The sequence below is a fragment of the Ictidomys tridecemlineatus genome, chromosome 1 (genome assembly GCF_052094955.1).
Source record: "Ictidomys tridecemlineatus isolate mIctTri1 chromosome 1, mIctTri1.hap1, whole genome shotgun sequence".
NCBI lineage: Eukaryota > Metazoa > Chordata > Mammalia > Rodentia > Sciuridae > Ictidomys > Ictidomys tridecemlineatus.
In genome coordinates, this window is record NC_135477.1 from 4,789,101 (window position 1) to 4,812,190 (window position 23,090).

The 23,090-nt window shown below is 48.3% G+C and overlaps 2 protein-coding genes across 10 annotated transcripts in view; one reads left to right on the plus strand and one right to left on the minus strand.

The window, feature by feature from the left end:
- Dock1 (dedicator of cytokinesis 1) overlaps positions 1–23,090 on the minus strand; it is a 461,323-nt gene that overhangs the window by 231,540 nt on the left and 206,693 nt on the right. The window lies entirely within an intron of this gene.
- Positions 1–23,090, plus strand: part of Insyn2a (inhibitory synaptic factor 2A) — a 55,894-nt gene that overhangs the window by 5,703 nt on the left and 27,101 nt on the right. For 3 of the 5 annotated variants that reach the window (XM_078024328.1, XM_078024317.1, XM_078024313.1), the window contains exons 2-3: positions 1,417–10,440; positions 12,561–13,719. In XM_078024328.1, the coding sequence (XP_077880454.1) occupies positions 10,344–10,440; positions 12,561–13,719 (1,256 nt within the window). In that variant the 5' untranslated portion in view covers positions 1,417–10,343. Of the gene's footprint in view, positions 1–1,416; positions 10,441–10,465; positions 12,289–12,560; positions 13,720–23,090 lie in introns of those variants that run through there. The other 2 variants (XM_040271764.2, XM_005320768.4) reach the window with 2 other exon arrangements.

The window sequence follows — 23,090 nt, forward strand, 5'->3', positions numbered from 1 at the left end:
AGGGGGAAACACATTGTTGATTCTCACAAATTTTTATATGAGTTTTTAACTGGAAATGGTATGTTAAAAAATAAGTTCCTCATTGTCTCTCGTTCCCTAGAACTTCTGTGAGGAATGCTTTCCATTAGGGGAAAAATGGGCCAAGGGATTCTCAACACAGTGAACTTCTTAAAGGACAAAGCATAACACTGTCTAGTAACAGGTGCTTTATAAATATTTAATGAGGCTATTAACAGTAAACCTAGTCCCTGATTTTGCTAGGAATTCAGGGAATCCTGAATGGGAAATAATTGTTCTATTCATTTCAAGTTCTACTTTTTTTTTTTCTTTTTCTTTTGTAGTAGGAATAAGCAGGAAGGATCAGGAGGAGGTGGTAATCGAGATGGAGAATCAGGCCTTACATCTGGCCTTGCAGTATCTAGAAAAGGAAAAAAGTACCCAAGGACTGGGTTTTCTGTCACCAAACAACCACAGGAATTTCTTTTGGTAAAAATTCACGTGGGCAGAAGCTGAGCTTTTAAAAAAAGAATGTCTGAATTTAGTGACTCGGTGTCAGATTAAAAGAAACGAACGAGAGGTGGGGAAATGCTATGCCCTGATCAGAGGGGAAGATGCTGGCAGATTGATTGGAAAGGCATTTTTGCTAGAGCTCTACCAAAAACCTGGAGAGTTCACTGGGCCCCCTAGAGACACCTGGACACCTGCCTCTCAGCCTTGACCTCCCGTCTCAGTTTGACATTGTGACATCAATTCCATTGATCTCCGTGCTAAACCCATCAATTTGCCACTCTTTTTTTTTTTCCTTCTTCTTTTAAAATCAATACTAGTGTGGTGCATACAGATTTTCCCATTTTCCTTGTTGAAACCACTGGGCACTAATGGCTAATGTCCAGTTAATCGTGGACGTGAAAATCCCTTAGCTCCCATCATGGGCTGGATTCGGTGCCAAAAGGAGCTCCTGATACAGCCCACGTGTAAATTAGACATATGGAAAAGAATCCGTTTCTGAAGCTGAATTTTCCATTCCATCTCTTGGGCCATTTGAGGGCCTGATGGCAGCTGTCTTCTCAAGGATTCATTGTGTGTGTGTGTGACGGGAGCTGTCAGCTTGGTGGCTTCGTTGTGGCAGTCACACCCTCCTTGCTTTGGTCCTGCAATTTGTATTTCCTCCACCGAGTGCTGCTTCTCCTATGTCCCTGGCTGCACCCCTACTCCACCAGCCACTTGCCCTGTGTCCTGGGCCAGGAAGCCTGACTGTTCCTGCCTCGGTTTCCCCAGCTCTATTAACATGGTCATTTTTTCCTCCAAGGGTGTGTGCAAAATGAGATGTCTGAGCACGTGGGCAGTGAAGAAGGGCACCACCCCCAGAGTGGACACCCTGAGTGCTGCCTCTTACTCTCAGCTTTGCTCTCCCAGGTGGTGTCACTTGCTCAGGATTCAGGGAGGACCCCAATTCAAAACCCAGCAGCTGGCCTGTCAACTGCAGTTCCTAAGGACTGCAGCCAGCAATGACCAGGCCAAGGAGTCAGCCTCCAGTGACAGCATGCTCAGTGGATGACCTTGAGCACCCCCTTACCAGTTTATAAAGCCAAAGGAGGACATTCAGCGAAACGCTAGCGCAGTGATGGTAACCCACCTCCAACCCTGACCTGTGCTTGAGAGGGCCTGTCCCACCCACGGAATTCCTGGAAAGGGACAGAAGCTAGACGTGACACATTTTCAGCCAGAAACACAACACTACCACCCTGCACAGGTGTGGCATGCCCTGTTCATGCTCTAGACCTGCCCAGTGAGTTCACTTGGACTGTGCCATTCAGGAATCAGTGCACATGGAGAGAGACCTGAACTTTAAGCTGTAACAGTGACTGGTCACTAGTTTTACTCTTCTGCACTGTGCATCCACTTGACTGTTGAGGCACAAGTCAGGCCCAACAAGGCCCAGAAAGCACGAACTGCAGCCCCCACACAGGGTCTGCTGGCATTGGCCACAACACCGGACTCAGCTCCAGGTCCACTCTAGAAAAAATATGGAAGGAGCCAGCTCTCCCTGCCCACCTAGGACATTCACTGCGTCTTTTGGTCACTATTTCTAGGTACCTTTTATGGGCAATGTGTTACTTTAAGCTTTGGGAATATGGCAGGAAGTAGAAGAAAAAAGGGTTGTGGAAGAAAAAAATGTGTAGACTTGTAATTCTTTTTTATGAATGTGTTATTAAAATTACTTGAGAAGTTAAAAAAATAGACTGCTACTCATTCCTCATCCCCCAGAAATTCTGACTGACTGGGAAAGGAGGGAACTAACACTGTTTATTTCTTACCTTTTAATGGATTTGTTCCCTGGCCTCCAAGTGTGGCCTTCCAGAGAGCAGGGCTAGGGCAAAGCCCTGAAGGCAAGTGCCAGGGTCCCTGCTTCCTGTGGAGGACAGCCCCCTCCAGACCCTCCTCTCCCGAAGGCAGGCACCGCTCTCTTTAAACACATGCACGCAAAGAGACCCCCGGCTTCCACTTCTTCCCTTGGCTTCACGAAGGCCAAAGCACGGAAGGGGCATTGGAGGTTTGGGGAAGATCTATGCTTTCATTTTATTAAAATCCTGTTCGGATTCTGAAGTCTGCAGAGAGTGTTTCACAGATCCTCTTACTCACTAGCAGGTGGACTTGTGTTCAGGAGCCACAGTCTCCCGCTCTGGTTCTCAGGCTCCCTGTCCCATGATCTGTGGGAGGGACAGGGCCTCTGCTCGGGAGGCGCTGCAGGGGTGAGAGCTGGGGCCAGCACAGGAATGGGAACCTGGACCCTTCCTCCAGTTGACACTGGAGCTCCCTGTGGGCTGGGTGCTTCCTGCCCTCAGATGGCCACCCTAGCCTGGGGTTTGATCTGCCCCAGGATCGAGTCCAAGTTCCACTCTGGACAGGAGCAGAGAAGGTTGCTGCAACTCCTGTGAAGAGCAGCCAGGAGGCTGGTGGCCGTGGTTCAAGGCCATCAGAACTCTACTGGCCTTCCTGGCGGGCACAGCGAGCGGGATGCACCAGTTTGGCTGCACTGGCTCCCGAGTCTCCCCTTCCTCTCCTGTCCATGTGCGCTGTCTGGCTGTCCGTCTGTGTGTGTCTCTGGACCCATGTCCCCTCCCATTCTCTTTCTCTGTGTCCCCATTTCGCTATGACTTCCTGTCCACATTAATCTTCATGGACAAGAGCAGCACGGAGTGATATTTCTAAGTATTGATTTCACTCACTGGTTATAATTATACATTTGCTGTTCTCAATTCAAACTATGCAAAACGGGAGTTCTTCCGTTCAAACCTCCGTGCGCCTCGGAAGCCCCTGGACTGCTGGGGTGCGCTGGCCCTGTGCTGCTTCCTCCTCCTGTGAAGGTCAGCACCTCCTCCTCCACGGCTGCGGAGTGTGGAAAGGTGCCACACTCTAAAATGTTTGCTTATTCCCAGTGATAGAGGTGTTGGAATTAAATTCATAATTTATTTTATCACTGCCACATCCTATTCCCAAGAAGAAAGTCAGATAACGTAAGAACAAATCTACAGATAATGCCTAGCAAGTCGCATTTCCCACAACAAAACCCTGACGTGCTTCGTGACAAAATAGGAAACACGTTTCTGGGCCACCTACTCATGATTGAGAGCTCGTGTGGCATGGACTCTTCTTCTATCAATCAGCACACAAGCAAATTCATACAAAAACCTAACTGCAGATACTTTGGGCCAAGATTCAGAAGTTAAAGTCTCTACATATAAATTTACCTAAAACCTAATGAAACTCGATCATTCTCCTTTCTTCTTCCTCCTCATGCTTCAGAATACAGCCGTGTTCCTTCTCCCCTGGGCATTCAGGCAGGGTAGAAAGGACCCTCAGAGACCACGAATACGGCACACCCATTGGGAGCCTTCTTTTATTTATTTATTTATTTATTTAAAGTTGTAGTTGGACACGGTATCTTTATTTCAGTTATTTATTTTTACGTGGAGCTGAAGACAGAGCCCATGGCCTCGCACGTGCGAAGCGAGCACTCTACTGCTGAGCCCCTGCCCCGCCCGGGAGCCACGCAGATCACACTCTTAATCCACAAGCAAGGGCTGAAGGATGGCTGGGCACAGGGGAGACAGGTGCTTGCAGGGACCTTGTCCCCACAGCACTCATGCCAGCGTTCAGGAGAGGACTGGCAGACAGCAAGGCAACTGCATGTCCTTCGGGCCTGCTGCCCAGCGCCTCCCAGGGAGGCAGCCCCCCCCCAGGAGCACCCCCAGCTCCAACTCCAGGCCTCCAGAGCCCAGCGGCTGATTCCTCCACACACGTGCTCCCCGCGGGACCACAGGGGAGCACTGCGTCTACCTCTGAACCATCAGAGAGGCTGTCCACGGGCGCGGAAGTCAGGCACAGTCCTGGAAAGGGAGCCAGCAGAAGAGGGGACACCCGGGGGGATGAGCCTGGCATGCTCTGGAGACCCTGGGAGGGACTGTGTCCCTTCAGCAGATGGAGCACGACTGAGTTGTGCTGAGAGGTCTAGAGACACAAGCAGGAAAGAGCAGGAGACGGAAGACCGGCTCTCTTCTTGGAAGTTCTGCCAAATGGGCCTCTGCAGAGAGGACAGGTGTGGGGCCCGAGGCTGGACAGGCAGGACGGCAGATGCAGGACAGGGGCAGGAGAGGCAAGAAGGTTGGGACCAGGGTGGGAAAAGTGTGAAGATAAAGGAAGAAATCAATAGGAGAAGCAACAGGAAAGAAAAAAAAAATCAATGGGGTGTGGGCGGTGAGTGGATATGGGGAATTAAACCAGGAATGGTTAGCCAATAGTTGGCAGCAGCCATGAGGGCATCCTCAGAATCAAGGTCCCGAAAGACCCCACTCTTACAAGGTAGGGATGTGTCTCGATCCCAGGCCCATCCTGCCTTTAACCCTGAGCACCTGCTCCAAGCTCAGCAGAGGACGTTGTGCTTCTGGGTTGAGTACTGACCACTCTCGGCTCTTAGGCCATCATGCTGTGTGACCATCTCCCAGGAAGGACCACAGCATCCTCTTCTGGCTGCCAGAGACACTACTTGGGTTTTCCCGAGCCAGGGGACAAACCTTTCAAGACGCCAGAGTGGACGCCGCGAGGGAAACGTGATGGCCTGTTTTCAAAAAATGGCTGATGGTTGTAATGCACAGATGACCCCCAACTGCTGTTGGTCTAGGAAAAAATTAAAGAGCCAGACCTAGAAGAACAGAAGGTGACATCGCGCTGGATGAGGGGCGGAATTCATTTTCAGGAATTGTCATTGTCTAGAGTATACAACATCCACACCCTGTTTTGCTTACTTTCTTTCCTCCCCACCACCAACAATGACCTTGTATATTCTGAACATCAAAACTTCACCCCACGTGCACCTACAACTAGGGATGATGGGTCACTCTGCCCAGAACAGTCCCTGTTTCCACATCTCGAGGAATGTACTGTGCACACCCCCTTGGCCTGCCTCAGTTCTGTCTAGCCTGACGGCACCTTTCTTCTGGATGATGACCCTGAGGTCTCCTTCACTGCCCATCAGCTCCAACAGAAGGGGAAAAGGTCTCTCACTTCAGGTGGCTCTGAAATCATGTTCTTTTGTTCAATTCTAGAATCAATCATCCCTGCATCATTTGTAGCCCATGAATCAAGAGGAAACCTCAAGAATTCAAACCAGACAGTCCTTCCACACAGACCACCAACATCAGCTCCCAACGTCCTGGTCAGGATTGTGCACATGGTCTCCTGGGGCAGGATGTCTTCTCCTCGTTCAGCTATTGGCTTATAAATAGAACCCTATTCCAAGAGTTGCTCATGGCTCGCTCTTCTTGGCTGAGCTGTCTCTGCAGTAAACCCAGAGCTACCAAAGAATTGGTCAAACCAAGAAAAATAACACAGGGCAAACTTCCTTCTGAAGGAATAGGGAGACATGGGCATGGCCTTGCCAGAAGGAGAGGTTGCATCTTGACCTCGGAATGATTTCAACCAACTTGCAAGCAGAAATCCTGCCCTGGTGTCCTAAGGTCAAATTGAGAAGCAGCAGGAAAGCCATCCTTTAACATAAATCATTTTTAACACCCCCCCCCCAAAAAAATAGTTCTAATTTTTAGTTTCAGCTATCTCATGAATCAAAACATGCCACTTAGTAACGATGTACATATGTGTATACAAACACATACTCATGTATATATGTATATAAGATGAGTGTATGTTTGTGGACTCAGCACTGTCAATAGCGGTCCACTGCAGGATTGTCTGCCTGTTTTCATGGGAGTGAGAATTCCATACAGTCTATGATGGAGAGGCCACCTCTTTGTGTCCTATCAACTCTTGCTAACTCAAACCTCGTCTGGACCCCAAATGACCATCCAGGGAATGGGGGCAAACAGGACACTTATGATGGTAATCTAAGTGTACCTCTCAGCTCACTGAGAACCACAGTCCTGTACCTCACCGTCTCGGCGACTGTCAGGCTGATGGGGGAGGCCAGAGGAGATGGAAAATCAGTTCCTTTTACATCCTGATGGGTGATTTGGATGAGTTGTTGGAGTCAGATTTGCTGAACTCTTTTTGGACGTTATTAGCAAAGCTAACTGCTACAGATAAGGTTAATTTTTTACATTGATGTAATGTCTCATTTGGAGGAGGCATTTTTTTCCAGTGGATTTTCACCAACATCATAAAATTTTGCTAATTCATTTCCAGTAATTTAGATTCCGTTTGGACAGCAGATGAGCAAAGGTTAACGTCAGTATAAGCTGGAGCTCAAAGAACTAAGTAAATAGTGAGACATAAATGAAGAGGGAAGTCTGTTGCACTGAAGACAGCCATTTTCTGGTCCTTCTAAACCTCCATCCAAATCCAAAGCGTCCGTCCCTAGCAGATGAGATCCACTCTCAGGGGCAGGCCAGTGTACCCCTCTGTGGCCATGGGTGGCCGACATAATCGATGCTAGGATTTTGCTGGTTAAATGTGTGTTCTTAAATCAGAAACAAGAATGGACCGAGGCAGCACCTACGATGGTTTCTCTTCTGCCTGAAATCCTGCTTTGAGCTCCAGGAATTTCCCTCTTCCCAACTTCAGACTGGGTGGTCATCAGCTCTAAAATACCAAGGTTTCACCACAGTACTCCACGCATCGAGAGGACAGGGTACGGCTTCCATGCGAGTCCTCTGATGGCCGCGGCTCTGCAGCCAGAGCTCCCTCCATGCTCAATCTCAGGAAGACACTGAATTCATTCAGTTACCCTGGTTCAGTGCTCTGAATCAGCAACCTCTGAAGAGAGAACAAATGTCTAGAAAATATCCTGTGAGTGTATTGAAGGAAATTAAACTGGATCATGAATCTCACTAAGGCACAGTCCAGAATCTATAGCAGGCAGTGTTGCCTCAAGGAAAAACAACTCCCACTTCTGAGGAGTCAAACTGGTGCCTAGAAGACAGGTCTGTGCGTCAGTGCCTTCACAGCACAAGTTCACTGAGCGACAAGACCTTCCTTCCACACTGGGAGCTGTGAGTTCAAGAACAGCACAGCTGTGCTCACGACTCGAGACTCTCAGGCATGCCTCAGCAGGTGGACTGAAATGCTGGCCCAGTTAACCTTTAACTCCAGCTCTCAGGTGTCTCAACAGTGGGGAAGCCACTCGGAAAACCAATAATTTCCCACAGCTCCTGGTGACACGCATCCGACCACTTGCTAAACTTTGGGGCTATATCAGAGGCCCTGGGCTATCTCCTGGCCTGCCTGACCTGGGAGCGGACAGTATCAGGACACACGCACCACATTCCAGAGCCAGCCTGGAATGCTGTGAGTCCATGCAGACATGGGAAGAACAGACATCCTCCCTCCCAGGGAGGGCCCCCTGGGAGCCAACAAACCCCGGCTTCTGCAGATTAGAAGTGCAGATGACAGACAGGTCAAGTCCGTCCTGTTTCTAACTAAAAATCAATGGCAGATCCCTTCCTTTGAGTAATTTCTCTTGAAAACCAACATATGTGCTTCTGCTAAATACTCTCTCAGTCACCTGCACATGTGTATGACATAGGTACACACACATGTGTGCGCACACTATTTTAAGATTCCTTTTTTTCCCTTTTCAGGGCTTCCTCAAAACAATGAAAGGTAACCTTTGGAGACTGCTTGCACCCAAATCTAATCATTTCTGGGTTTTTCTCCTTCAGACACAAGTGTCCATGCTTGCAGAGACCTGCTTAAAGGTGAGCATAGCCTCTGCCGGGCTTTAATTGGCAAACTAAGGCAACCACATGGAGCCCTCCTCTGCACCCCCAGAACTGGAAAATGTACACAAATATATATCTTAATATCACCACAATGTTCTGGTTTTTTTTTTTCCTGGTAAAATTTGGTAGACTACTTTCTTGTACCTAAACATTATTTCATAAGTGGTTTTCTATGACTCTAAATAATCTCTATAATTATCATTTTAATGGCCGCGCAGAGCGAATGTACGCCATAATTTACTTAACTGTTTACCTATTGTTAGGCATTTAGTTGCTTCCATTTTTCACCGCTTTAACTTGGGATGAACATTTTTATATAAGCTATGAATCTAAGCAGCATGCAAAGATGACTCTCCATCACTAATCTAAAAATACAGGGTTTATATATTTACAACTCACATTTGATTACGAAATTTCATTTGAGAGTAATTAAGACATTTATATTCTAAACAGCTCCTCACCTCCTCGTGCTCCTGAGCCTGACGGGCTCCACTGTGACCGGCCACGTTCACCTCAATATGCATAGTCCAGTGAATTCTGAACCTCGATTTCCTTAGGAAAAATAAACTCTGAATCTACTGCCATAGAGCCAAGAGATTAACTCCAAGGACCAGAGGGCTCTAGGGGTGACCCTGCCAAGGCAAGCCGTTGTTCCAAGTCCCACATGGGTTTCATGCTCACTCCAGACTTAAAGGGCAACCCTCCCTCAGTCTGTGTTCTGGGCTAGGTGTGTTCCTGGGGTCACCTTGCCTAACCCGAACACAGGTGCATCATGGGAACAGGCCATGGACACTGCTTGAGGAGCTCCCACTTTTGATGTTGACCACAGGTGACTTCAGGTGACAGATTCCCTGCTTGAGGATAGTGGTTCAGGTGTGTGGGCTTCACACAGACTCGGCGTGCAGCCCGCTCTCTGGGCGGCTCCAAGCAGGTTACAAAAGAGAATCTTATGCCTCAGTCTACGGTGTGAGGATGATGCTCCCCACGAGGCTGCTGTGGGGGCAGAATGAGAAAACGCAGAGAGAGGTGTGCCCGGCAGTGCTGGCAGTTCTTGAGGACACAGGCCTGTGTGCACATGAGCCCGGCAGGGTCACAGGATGTTCTCACCCGCTGACGGGGTGCGTGAAGGAATCGTGAAGGAAGGATCCCACTGGTCCCCAGGACAGCCTTCTGTGGGGTCACCTTCCTCTTTCAGGACAAAACCATCATGTGAATATAACCACAATAAGTCTAAGTCCCCAGAACACTGTAGAGAAAGAGCCTGCAAAGACGTGTCCACCTTAGAAATTCCTAACGTCCAGGAAAATTCCTCTGAAAGCTTTAGAATATGTCATCCAGCCATCAAAAGGAAGCCCTAGCCTATCTGCAGCGAAAATCATCAGCCACACAGGTCCTTAGCTGTCTTCCCAATCAGAGCCATCAGCACCATTCAGTCACTACGGCTCCCGACCAACCAAGCTGGCCCAAAGTCCTAAGTATTACCGTCGTTTTCACTAATATGGAACTCTGTAAAGCAGAGAAGAGCTTAGAATGTTCTTCTTATTATTATTATTGTTTTGCCACTAGCAATTAATTTCTCTGATTTGTTTTATGAGTTTGATGGTTGGGTCCAACACTCAGAATATCTTTCCAAACCAGCAGAGTGATGTAAGAACATTAGTTCAGTGCAGTTCCCGGCAAATGGTGATGATGAATAGCAGGGAAGGACAAACTTATTCAGACACACATTTTTCAGTAGTGGCAGGGAAAAGGCTGAAAAATTGCTGGTAAATTGCTTCTTGTAAAAATGCTCTCTCTTTCAAATTTTCCCTAGTCTGAAGGTCTTCTGCAGGATGATGGCACAATCCGTCCTGACATCCCCGGATGACCAAGGCAGTTAAAGGATGAATATGAGATAAGATTGAGGGTTGAGAGTTCATTTTCTTATTTTACCACCTTCTCCTCCAAGTTTCCATGCTCCACCCCAAACGACGCTATTTTGTGTGCATCTATTTAACCTGTAGTTGAATAAGTGCCTCTAAAAGATATCTTTCATTTCCCCGAGCAGGCTTTCCCTGCCCCATCCACCAGGCGTAATCTCGGCCTTTGCAGAATGGAACAGGGTTATTGATGGGTCTCTGGACCGTTCCTTTTTCTTCCCCAGCTTTCTACAACTGTCCTGTTGGAGTTTCAAGTTACAGAGGTCTCCTAATATCTCCAGCATCTGGTAAAGCACCAAAGCCTTTTTGCTTTCTCTGCAAGCCTTGCCTTTCGGGACATGGGGGGAATGATGGTACGGAGCCTGAGACATTCAGGGCTGAAATGGCTGGAACAGTGGTCTCGGCTGGGATGGTTTTGCCCCCCAGGCTCATTCGGCAATGCCTAGAGACATTTCTAACTGTCACACCAGGAGGAAGGTGTGCTGCCTCCAGGGAGTGGGTTGGAGTCAGGGCTGCTGCCGGGAACACTTTGCTCTGCGGTGGAGAGTGCCTCCAACGACAAGCTGCCCGGCCCGCCACGCCAGTCCAGAGCAACTGAGGACCCTAGCCTGAGCTAGATCAGATGCTGCAGAGATTACTTTCTGTTACCTCAAACACGGCTAGCAGTTAGTTCATGGCATAATGTAGGAAGAACTTGATTTTTCTGAGCCCTTCATTCAGTAAGCACTGTTGTTGGTCTGCAAGGTGCCAGGACCATGTTGGTCCAAAATGCAGAGGTCAACTGAACAGAAGAACTACTGTAGAGAAGGCCAGGGGTATAACACACTCCCAGACAGGGGCTGTGAAGTTTCCTCTCTTCTTCCCCTGAACTGGCCTGTGAGGCTGACTAAGGATGTGGGGAGGCGGTGGACACCTGGGTCCGTTAGAATCAGTGGAGGTGGGTATGGTGGATCAGAACTTTGTTCCAAGCTGTGCTTCTTCCTTGCTGTGTGATGCAAAATAAGCAATTTAAACTCTCAGAACTCTTGTTTCCTCCTTGAAATGGGAAGGGTGGCATTGGCCTTCAGGGACATAGACTTCCGTACACAGATGAGTGGAGGTTCTGGCCCACAGATTCTGGCAGTTGGTGCTACAAGTCTCTGGGCTGGGTCTACAGGCTCCAGGACAACACCTGAGGTCTGTCAACACTCGGCTGGGCAGTGCAGTACACTGGCTAGTGTCCATGACCTTGCTCCTAGGGACACATGGCCCCAGCCGCCAGCACTCTGCACAGGACCCTCTCCTGGGCCCTCATGGCTTCACTGTACGCTTCTCAAAACAGTGGAAAAGTAAAACCTAGGCCCCAAACAACACACCGAACTGTATTTTCTTGCTTTAGGTTCAGCCTTCAGGAAACTTATTCCCTGTACAATAAGCAGCTGTAGATCTGCCTAATAAAGTGAGGGCATTTCACCCACTGGTGTTCCCCAAGAGGACTCATCGGCCACCTGCATCTTTTTAGCTGCATTTAATAATTCAGCCCAGGATGAATTTGCATGATTAACATAAAGCCTCGTGATTTTATTTTCTTTCAGGATTTAAGGACTAAACAACTACCATTGTTTTCATTTTCAGAGGCTGTGATCAAAACACAAAACTTGATTCTAGAATGAATAATTTCTTTTTTTTTTTTAAAGTATTTTTAAATACCACTCTCCATGGAATCCAAGAAAAGAGTTGCTACTGCTCTCTTTTGTCAAAGCCGGGAAACCCAAATGCCTTTTATGTGTTAACCCATGAGAAATAAACCTTCCCCCCACAGTGTGTCCTTGATGGCACTGCCAGGCAGGTGTATGGCCAGCCCCCAGGGGACCCACCACAGCCAACTAGATCTATTCATTTCAGTTCTTCGCCGCAGGCCCTCCTCACGTATCTGCTTGGGACCTGGAATCCCAGGAAGCCCCTAAAACAGCAGCTCTTTTGGATTCCAGTAATAGATTAATCACATCATCCTCCAAAAAAAAAAAAAAAAAGAGTAAAAGCCCAGTAAGTTGTGTTTGTGAGCCATCTGCCTACAAGTGGAGACACGTGTGAAGGAGAATGTGCAAGGCAGGCGAGGACGCATCCTGGGGTCCCTGATGAAGGTAGTACAACAGGTTGGTCTAACGGGGAAACATGCATTACTATCAAAAGAAAGCCGAGCGTATCCCACGTGGAAAAGCAAGCAGGCTTTAACATCTGAGAAGCGGCTCTTGCTGTGCCTGCCAGCAACTCCCCGCCGGATTTTTCTTAACAGAAAGGCTGACCTCACCTGTTTAAAAATAATTAGGGAGCCGGCAGTTGTAATTTTGGCTAGAAGTCTGTACTGCCGGTGTTTGCCTGTGTATTTCTGATCCAGTGACACCTCTGTTGCTGTCTCTGAATGCAGGAACCATGGTCAGTAAGGAATCCGGCAAATGCCAACTCACAACGCCCGAGAGTGAAGTGGAGCCGGCTGCCTGCCTGGCCCTGGAGATGAAATACGCCCTGGATCCCAACCGGCAGATTAAAAAACGGAACAAAGCCCTGCAGGTGCGCTTTAAGGATATCTGCGAGGCCCAGAGTGAGCAGAGGGACACGCAGCTCTCCTCCTCCGGACAGCCAGGAGAGAAGAGGGAGGCCAAGCCCGTGTCCTGCAGAGCAGCTTATCGCAAATACATGACAGTGCCCGCACGCCGCTCCATCCCCAACGTCACCAAGAGCACAGGCGTGCAGACCTCTCCGGACCTCCGAAAGTGTTACCAGACATTCCCTCTGGACCGCAAGAAAGGGAGCCTCAAAAGCCTCCCAGCCGCAGATCCCTTCAAAACCCAAAACAATGGGTTTCTAGCAGACACTAAGGAGAAGAGTGAGGCGGGCCCCATGGAAGAGTCCCGGCCATGCATGGCGGGGCGCGTTCACAAGACCACGGCCTTGGTTTTCCATTCGCAGGAGCACGTGAATGCTCTGGATCAGCCTCCGGGGGTCAACTGCGCAGAGCCCTGCAGAGACCCCGGAGTGCTCGGCCATCCAGAGGGTCCTCTGCAGAACTCCTCACGGCCTCCCTCCCAAGAGCCTGCTCACCAGCTGCAGGGGCGAGCAAAGCCTGATGGGGGGACCCCAGACTCTGAGGAGCCCGCCCATGGGAGGGTGTTTAAGACGGAGGTCGCCACCGTGTATGCACCTGCCATCAGTGCCAGGGCCCCTGAGCCTGGCTTGTCAAACTCTGCTGCTGCCAGCCAGTGGTCCCTCTGCCCTGCAGATGAGGAGCAGAGGAGAGCCACGCATCTCAATGGGCTGCAGGCGCCCCCGGGCTCTGCTCTGGCCTGCTCGCCCCCAGTGCAGTGCCTGTCCCCCGAATGTAGCGAACAGCCCCTAGAGACCCAGCCCAGTCCCACAGCCGAGGCAGCGGGTGAAGAATGCCAACAAATCGTGCCTCACACAGAGGTGGTGGACCTCAAGGCACAGCTTCAGATGATGGAGAACTTGATCAGCTCCAGCCAGGAGACCATCAAAGTGCTCTTGGGGGTCATTCAGGAGCTGGAGAAAGGAGAGGCCCATCGGGAAGGGTATGTATGCCCACCATGTCTAATGCCCTCTTGCAGGCCCACCACCCCGTCCATCTGTAGCCCTCAAAACCCAAGTCCTTAAGGAGACCAGGGCCAGCATTTCTGTGAATGGGCTGTAGTCTAAATGCACCATGCTATAAGGGGTTACACACACTGTGTTAAAGGGACAGGACTGGTGGCACAGTCCCCTGAAGGGAATATACTCACTATCTGGGCTTGAATTCAATCTGAACCTATATTTTGAATGAACTGATGCATCTTTCCTTTTAATCTACTGGGACTAAAAGTTTATGATCTTGATAATGCGTAACACATATGCTAGTCTATACTATCTGAATAAGAACCTATTTGGGTCTGAGGAACTATATTATGAAAGAGAAAACAAGTTCAGATGGTATTCGGAAAAGTAAAGTCTGACTTATAAGCTTATAATAAATAATTGGGTTGACACTGCTATTCAGGACTATATACTGTTTTATTTAACAGACAATATGCTTTTCTTTCTTTTTCTGGAGCACACACAGAAATAGTGCCCTTCCTTCAACAGGATATGATTAGGAGACAGATGCCCATTCCCATGGGTGGCCTGTGTGTCCAGTTGGGCTGCAGAAAGAAGAGTACCAAGTTCATGGCCAACACTGTCTAGCACCTCTAAGAGCCTGCTGGATGTGATGGTCTTTTGAAGTTGAAATTGTGCAGCAGCATCTTTAAAAACAAATTATCTAAAGACAGACCCAGTTGTGAGGTTCTCCGTTAGGAACCCACCAGTAAGCCAGGCATGGTGTTGGGTTGACACACTCCAGCCTTTGGACCGCCATGCCTGCTCCTTCCCTGTGCCCTCGACCATGCCTCGCCTTGCTCAGCCAGTGTTCTGGGGGCTGGAACTGAGGATGAGCTCGGCTGCCTGATGTGATCTGCACCCTTCCCACTGTGGGCTGCAGGAGCTGGCAGCCAGCAGGAGAAAGTCAGCCAGGCAGTGCATTACCAGGGCAGCCTGCCACGCGGGCACCAGCTCCTCAATAGGATTGCAAGCAGAGGAGAAGAAACAGCCTCTGAATTCCAAGGCAGGAGCTGAGGATGCAGGGTCGCTCCAGTGGCGAGGGACCTGGTGCAGGTCTGGTCTTGGCTTCTGGCTGCTCCAGCTGAGAGCAGGGGCCTACCCACAAAAGGAGGGAATGCTTCATGCCATCCCCTCTGATTTACACAGGGAAATTGCAGTTGTTGCTATTAAGTAATAAGAAGTGTAACAGGAGATTAGGGTAATCTAGCACGATGGAATTTTCAGAAAGCCTTGGTTAATCTTGAGTTCATGTCACCATTTCCATCCCACTTCGGACATCTAGACTTGAGTCTGTACATATCATAAAACAATACAGGGGAGGCGGAGGGTGATACCAGGGACCACTGATCAATAGACCCCATTCCCTTGGGAAAAACTACAAGTATAGACAGTGACTCCCAACCTGACTCTGATGTGACTGGCAGTAACTTGAGCTAGACAGCAAATTAGAAGGAAGCCAACATAGCCAGGGGGGAAATAATCCACCAAACGGTATAAAACCAAACAGGTCCGCTGCTGTGCATGCTCACGGGATGTGTGCCAGGGAAACTGTGACGGCTGCACACCTACAAACTCCCTCTCAAAGAGAAACCAGGCTGTACTTTAGGTTCTTCCTGGTGCTATTAGGATACTATGACCATTGTATTCAACAGCATCCTCCAGCTTCTGAGACTCTTTCTGCCCAGTGAGATGGTTTGTTTGAGGAAGATACATGCAGGTGGGATTCTGGCTCCACTGACTTGGCCTGGGCCCTACCTCCCTGTGCCTCTTCTCCTCGCCTGTAATTGGAGGGGCTGATTACCAGTCCCTTGGTGGGGAGAGGGCGTACGGGTGACCTTCTCAGAGGACCCTCCCAGGGGCACATGTCCTTAGATGGGTGGGTGTCCCCCCCGTGCATGAGAGCTGGTCTCGTTGGCCAGTGATGTCAAAGGCAATCATTTAGAGGCCGGCATTGGAATCCAGCATGATGAGTGCACGTCCCCCATACTGGGCACACACCTTCCACTCAGGTGCCATCAGTCACATGTTGCTAATGAAACTCAAAGTCACATTAATTAATCAGTCACAATTGAAGATTCAGTTCCTCGGTCACACTGGCCACACTGAAGGTGCTTACCAGGAAGATGCACAAGATGGCACAGAGGGAGAACGTGTCCCTCAACATGAGGAGCCTTCACTCCAAACTATGGCACAGTGATGCCTGGCTGCAAGCCACCTGAGGACCTGGGCACCTTAAGTCAACGCAAAGGATCTTACTTTAAAACCAATCCCAGTCCAGCTGCTGCCCCATCAGACACACTCACAGCAGAGGGCAGGTTCACCCTGGTGGTCCCCACATCTGCTCTGATAACCCCCACTCCCACCTCCCTCAGAGCCCTCTGGATGCCTGAGGACAGTGAATCAAGCACCAAGGCCACCATCATGGTGTCCCTCCTGCCCAATGCCCAATGTGGCTATAACTCAGGCGTCCACCCCTCTTTTCCACATCAGAATATTGGAGAAAGCAGCAGCTTCTGAGGAGACAGAGACAGACAAGCTCTTTCTTCACCCCCTCCTGAGTTAGGTTCATGCAGAATCCTGGGCACTGCTCTGGGGAGGGGAGCCTCTGTCCATTTTTCGGGTGCAGCCACGGCCAACTTCCAGCAGATCCCAAATCTTGAAAGATCACCACCCTGCTTCTCGGAGCACCCAACCAATCCCTGGAGGGCAACCCTGGAGGTCACTTGAGAAGGTGGAATTCACTCACTTTATACACTTGATTAAGGCGGGGAAACAGATGCCTGAGTTGCCTCTCAAGATCAAAACCAGGAAAATGCAGTAACTTTTACGTAGATTCTTATATAGTCATTTGGCGATAAGAAAAGGGTTGAATGACCGAGTTAAAATACCTACAATTTTCCTTGGAAAACATTCTAAGACCTAAAGTCATTAACTGTGGAGAATCCTAGAAGCTGGGTGGAGTCAACGGCTCTGCATCCGCCACCCCTAATAAAACCCAATAAAGAACAACCCTGGTGAGGCCAGGCACTTTGGTTTGTCCCCAAGGTTTGTTTAGGGACAAACCTTGTCCCCAAATTTCCACAGCATGCTCCAGGCTTGCCCTGGGCCCAGGAGAGCCCCAGCCTGCTCTTGTGCACAGTGTTGGGACTGCTGGATCTGGCCAGTGGCCCTCAGCCACTTAGGTTTCTTGGAACACAGCTAATGTGTAATCTTTTTCGTAGGATTTCTTGTCACTACTGAGTTTGTCAGGCAAGCTCTTCCCAGTAGTTCTTACTCTGGAGGAATTTCTGTGCCTCCAGCCATGACCAATTTCAGTAGCTTCCAAATAATTTTTCATAAGAGACTCTTTGCTTAATCTCATTTGCTTGTGTAGATTTCTGCAAGGCCTCAACAGAGAAAGGTCTCATCGTAGGCAACTTACTTAGCCTCCATGAGCTTCAGTGTTGTCTTCTATTGGGCAGGAGTATCATCCGTTAAAAACGATGCCCATAAACCCTTTCCTCTAACCGGCACACTGTGGCTGGGAAGAAAGGACAGTCCTATAAGAGCATTTCATCAGGACTCATTCTGTGAGCAGGTAGACGGGCACAAAGCATCCAAAACCATGCCTTTTAGTACCTTGTAAGAAGTTTGCACAGTTCACTAAAATTGCTCTGCATTTGAACCTTGGCTTGCATGAATGCCAAGAATTACCAGCTTATTTCAGACTTCTCAGTATTATTCTTGTTTCTTCTCAGAAAGGTTAGGGTCACACGGCTACCTAAATAAGTAACTTCTGTAGTCATTGAGGGCTAAAATAAGCAAAGCAGAGAATTTTGAAAAACCAATCAATTCCTAGAAGAGTGGTAATTCCTGACAGCAGCTATGGAAATCCTGGGCAGAGGGGCTGCAGACCAGCTGGCTGCAGGTCATCAGCCCAAATGCCGTCCACTGTAGTGTGGTGGCCCAGCAGCACCCTGGGTAGACACAGCTTTGTTTGCTTCCAAGATTGCACACCCCAAACATTTTAGTCTAGGGGAAGTCACTGGTTCGTGACAGCCTACTGATGCTGGGTATTCAGAGAAGCTGTTGAGGCCTTCATGCACAAGTCCAGGATCATCAGCTGCCCAGAGTGAAGCAGGCTCTTCTACGGGTTGGGTCTCTCCAGCATCTGCTGTGTGATGCCCACAGGCTTTGGTCGGGGTACAGAGGGACCCAGGCCTCGCAGGCCCATAACATGAAACATGTCCACAGTAGACAGAGATGAAATCAGGAGGCTTCGTGGTTATACTAAATCAGGGCTAATGTGAGACCCTGAATTGAAAGGAGAAATCCTAAATAACAGGCCAGCCCCGGGGTCCTTGGCTTGCAGGAAAAGCTCGGATGCCCATGATCCACTGTCTCCCTCAATTCCTGCCATGCCATTGTGGAGACAGCTCCCTGTTACTCAGGTTCCTTTTCACCGAGAAGGAGCCGTTTCTTGGTGACCCAGGCCAGTTCTCCCAAGTTCAGGGAACACAGTGGTAACAGAATCAGAAGCTTTGAGAATCCCCTCTAAATCAGGGCTCCGGGAGGGCAGGCTTTCAGGACAGGGAGAAGACACTACATGCACATCCGTGCAGAGTCCTAGATTAACGCCTGCTCAACTCTGGTTTTCCTTTGAATCACAAGAAGTGGGAACAGCGACAGGGGAAAGAAGGGTCTTATGAGCCCGAGTATTTCACAGGTACTGACGGGGCTCCAGGGACCTGGACTTCTGAGGGTCTGAGATAGTTCCTCCCATATGGGGGAGTGAGCAACCACTTTCTGCAGAGATAGACTGCCCGTGTGTTAGGTTTTGAGGGCCATACAATCTGCGACACAATGATTCAACTCTGCCAATGTAACCTGAAAGCAGCCACAGACAATCCATATACAAATGGGCTCAGCTATGTTCCAATAAAACATAGACATCCAGGCAGAAGCCAGATTTGAGCCTCGGGCCACAGTCTGTGGACTCTTATTACATGCTTTATAATGTAATGACCATGTTTGCTAAGTGGCACTCAAGCCAGAACATGGGTGCTGGCCCTCCAGGGTGTGTAGCTCTCAAACCTGCATCCCCATGTTGAGAAGCTTCTACCAAGCAAGTCCTACGTGCCAGGCAATGAGCAGACGTCACAGTCGCATGCGTTCAGGACTGCCTCGGAAGGGTTCACGGAACCCTTGTCCTTTATCCAAGTATATGCTTAATTCTTCACCAGCCTATACAACCTGTGGGGACTGGTTTGGGAATTCTATGTTTGTGTTTTACACGCACATATGTAATTTATATGTATATATAATGGCATCTCTTGAAGCCATGAAAAGGGCTGTGACAGAACATTCTGCATGCTGTGACTTGCTTTAACCCTAGATATTGATGCTAGATGGATAGAAATGACGTGCTTGCTCTATCTCATGTCCTTCTATTGACAAATCACTCAGAATTAGGCATTCTTCAGGAGGCCCTGCCAGGGGATGAAGAAATCTCTCTGAATTTGCTCTAATCGCCCATGCCCAAACAGAATAAATACTGCATCACAATTATGGAGGAAGCATAAGGGGACATTTTAATTTGTTTAAGTCACAGAGCAGAGAGAACCAACATGGAAACTGTACTCTACTGCAGCAGCCAAGGCACAAATGCTGTAGAATCCAAAGATCTTCCATTAGATTCCAACTTATTATCTCTCTGGATTCCCCCCTCCGGGAGCCTAGGGAAAAGCTGGGCACAGTGAGGCGATCCCATCCCAATTTGGCTGTGCAGTGTCTAGAACGATGATTGGGTTGCTCCTGCCGAAGCCTACCCACTTAACAGAGATGGAAGTCTTCCACCTGGTAGGCTGGGAATGGCCACATTTGAAAGAGTGGGTCGGTGACATTAGACAGTTCCTCCCCAGCCTCCGTGGTCCTGAAAATAACCCTGTGGATCTCTGGGATGTTGAGGGCTGCCTTCCCCAGCTCTGGCACGGTGCATCACAGAAAATCAGGGCATTGTGAGCAGCAGAGAGAAAGCAGCACTCACCACGAGATCAGAAGCAAAAGGGTTCAGATTTCTGCCAAATGCTCCTCCTGTCCCTTCGCACTCTGCATTTGCACGGGATGAAAATGTCAGCACTTCATTTTCTAATATTCTTGATAAATCCGTCTCGGTGGCTCTCTCCACAGTTACCGTGACCCAAAACATTTTAAACCCTTGCAGCCAGCCGGCTGAGGTCAGACTCCAGGGCACTGGCTTGCTGCGTTTTCAGGGCATGAGATTCAAGAGGGGAACAGAGCAGAATAACTGGCGCTCTGTGGTCAGCCAGGGCAGAGCTGGGAACGTGGCACTGACCTAGCCTCCCCTGACTGCCTGGGCAGGGTTGCCAACCGCTCCGAACCTGAGACACTTCCCGGACACCAGAGTCCTGAGAGTGCAGCCTGGTGCTGCTCTCGGAGACTGGATGAAAGGCAGAAGACCAGGCCCTTGCCCCTCAGTCACCCCATTGCCATAGACATGGCTTTCTCACTGAGAAGTGACCTTCCAGTGCAAAGGTGCAGGGAGGTTAAGCAAGGGCACAGGCTGGACATGTCAGCCGCTACTCTCTGGGTTTATTCTCTAGGCTCATTTATTTGGGGTGAGGAAGGCTTTAGGATTATAGAATGGAGGCAGCAAGGTTTGTACTTGTTTTCAGAGAAAAGCACATGACACGTTTATTTGGAGTCATGGGCAAAACTGCTATCAGAGAGCAGCCCTCCCGGCCCACACTCCCCGGGCTGCGTTTCCCGACTTGAAAAGAAGAGGGTCCAAGCAAGAAAAGGCACCACGGGGGTTCCCTTCTGCTCCCAGAACACAGTCTGCAGGAATAGCTAAAGACCTCACAATTTCAGCCCATCTTAAAATCCTTGTCGTAGTTTTCAGAGGATAAAAAGTAAGAAAAGAAGCCCTCGCGGCAGATCTCCGTCAAGGTGCTCGATGATCCTAACGTGCCGTTTTCCTTTCTCCTCTTGACACTTCGTCAATTGCTTATCTCTTGCACAGCCACAAACGCTAGAGTCAGCCTTGGCCTTCAAGGTTGCATCCTCAGAACAGTCTTCAAGGAAACCATTCCCCCCCCCCCCCCCGATGCAACAGATCTGTGATAGAATGTTCAAGTCCTAAAGTCCAACTCTACCTATTATTTTTATGCTTTTGAAATAGAAGCATGTATCATATTCCTTCTAATGTGTTCTTAGAAAGGATGTGAAATTCACAGGGTCATGGTGAGCCTTTCCTATAGCTTATATTTAGATAACTTTGTAAATACTATTTTTAAGTTCTAGAAAAAATAATAAGCCTTTCCATCCCTAATTTGAAAAATAAAGTAAAAATGTATTTGTAAGAATATAAAACACATTTCACATTCTCGCTCTGGGCTTCATGTAGGTATCACACATACTTGAAAATGTAATTTAAATAATCTTCCTGTGCAGAATGCCAAAATAGCTTTCAAATACCTCCCCAGCCTTTCAAGTTGGTAGGTGAATAAAAACCTCACCATCGAGCCACTAGGCGATTCAGACATCCCATTTGCAGATAAAATGAGCAATTCAAGGCATGACATGAACGTTTATGGAATTTATGGATTTGTGTCCCAGAATTCAGATTTTAAAAAAAAAATGAAATGCAAGTTCTGGTTTTCAAATACTTTTTAAAATCCTATGCGATTTCTGCTAAACTGTGGGAAAAAAAGGTTTGAGCTGTATTTCCTAATGGGCCAGAGGGAGAGTCCAGTGCAGCAAGTCCTCTGGGCAGAGCACCTACACAGCTCACCAACTTGGTGCACCTCCAAAATGCCAGTCGTGCAGACTTTTCTTATTTAAATCGTTTTTAAAAAATTCAGGATAGGAATGATCTCTATCAGGAAACTTGAGGTGGGGTGTGCTCAGTACCTTCCCCAAGGTCAAAAGTGTGGAAAAAATGGCACAGTCCCCTCAGAGTGAGGGGGCTGATAGAAACACACAGGTAAACGGCAGGTATTGTCCTTGATATTGCGAGTCTAGGTTCCTCCTTTACTTGAAGGTCTGTAGAGGCTCCTGCCCCCAGACCTGTAGGGGCTTATACTGATTTCATCTTCTGGAGAAAGCAAACTTTCAGGGGTCCAGGCAGCAGGGTCTGCCATTCCAACGTATCCCAGGAACAAAGTATATTTTTGAGGACTCATAATCATTAAGAGGAAGCCCCTCTCTGGGATAATTTGAGAAAAAAATCAAAGCCATTGATCTAAACCTAGAGATCTTGGTAGCAGGACACAGAATTCACCTGCCTGGGTAAGCTGATCCAATAGGGCCTTGTAACAGGCATGGCCCACTGGGTGACCCTAGGTATCCACCTGGCCTGACTTCCTCAAATCAATACCTAAATTCATGTGAGCAACAAATTAAAGCAAAGTTTTCAATGCATTGTAAACATAAACTTTGCACGTATTTTAAAAAAGCAGATGTAAAAAAAAATTTATAAGAATTGAGATCCTGGGAAAAGATGATCTAAAAATGGGTTATTGTAATCAAACTGGAGTAAAATTTTTTTTAAGTCAGTATTTCATTGGCAACAGCATGAGACTATTTCCCCAGATAAGTCTCATAATTGAATATCAAGGATCCTACAAATGATCACACTGAAATTTAAAGATTTTAATCTTCAGCGACAAGAGCTCTGAAGCATTTGTTTAAATAACAAATGCAAGGTCAGGCCATTGAAACAAAGCTCGAAGCTGCAAGAAGAGTAAGTTCTTACTTAAAATTGTTAACTAGGTTGATCTAAAATTTACACACACACGTAAAAAACTATAAATAAATGATAAAAGCCTCTGTGGATGTTTAACAATAGAACAACTGACAAATGCACAACACTAATACTTTAAAGTTAAAACCTCTGTAAGTTATAGACTGTGTGATAGTCCTCAGGTAGAAAACAGTGACAGCCCAGAGGGACAGTCTGTTATCATACCATATATGCACAGTCTCATTTTCATTCTGGTTTGGTAGCCTGTGGTACCAACATTCATTTTCATTAATTTCCAATAAATTATAGCTTCAGCTTTAACTCTCCTCCAGGAACACAAGTTAATCAACTTGGCCTCAGCTCAGCCCCCCAAAAGTTGTCTTTCCCAGTACCAGCTCCACCCGGTGCCTTCTGGGGCCAGTGACGTGTTTGGATCGTTATTGACATCATTTTGAACTCACTCTCTTCCTGACTGCATTCATGTGTAAAAGAAAATGGAAGTCTGGCCTCCTTTACACTATAGCCAGGCATTCCACACTCAAAATAATAATTATTCTTGTTCTTGAT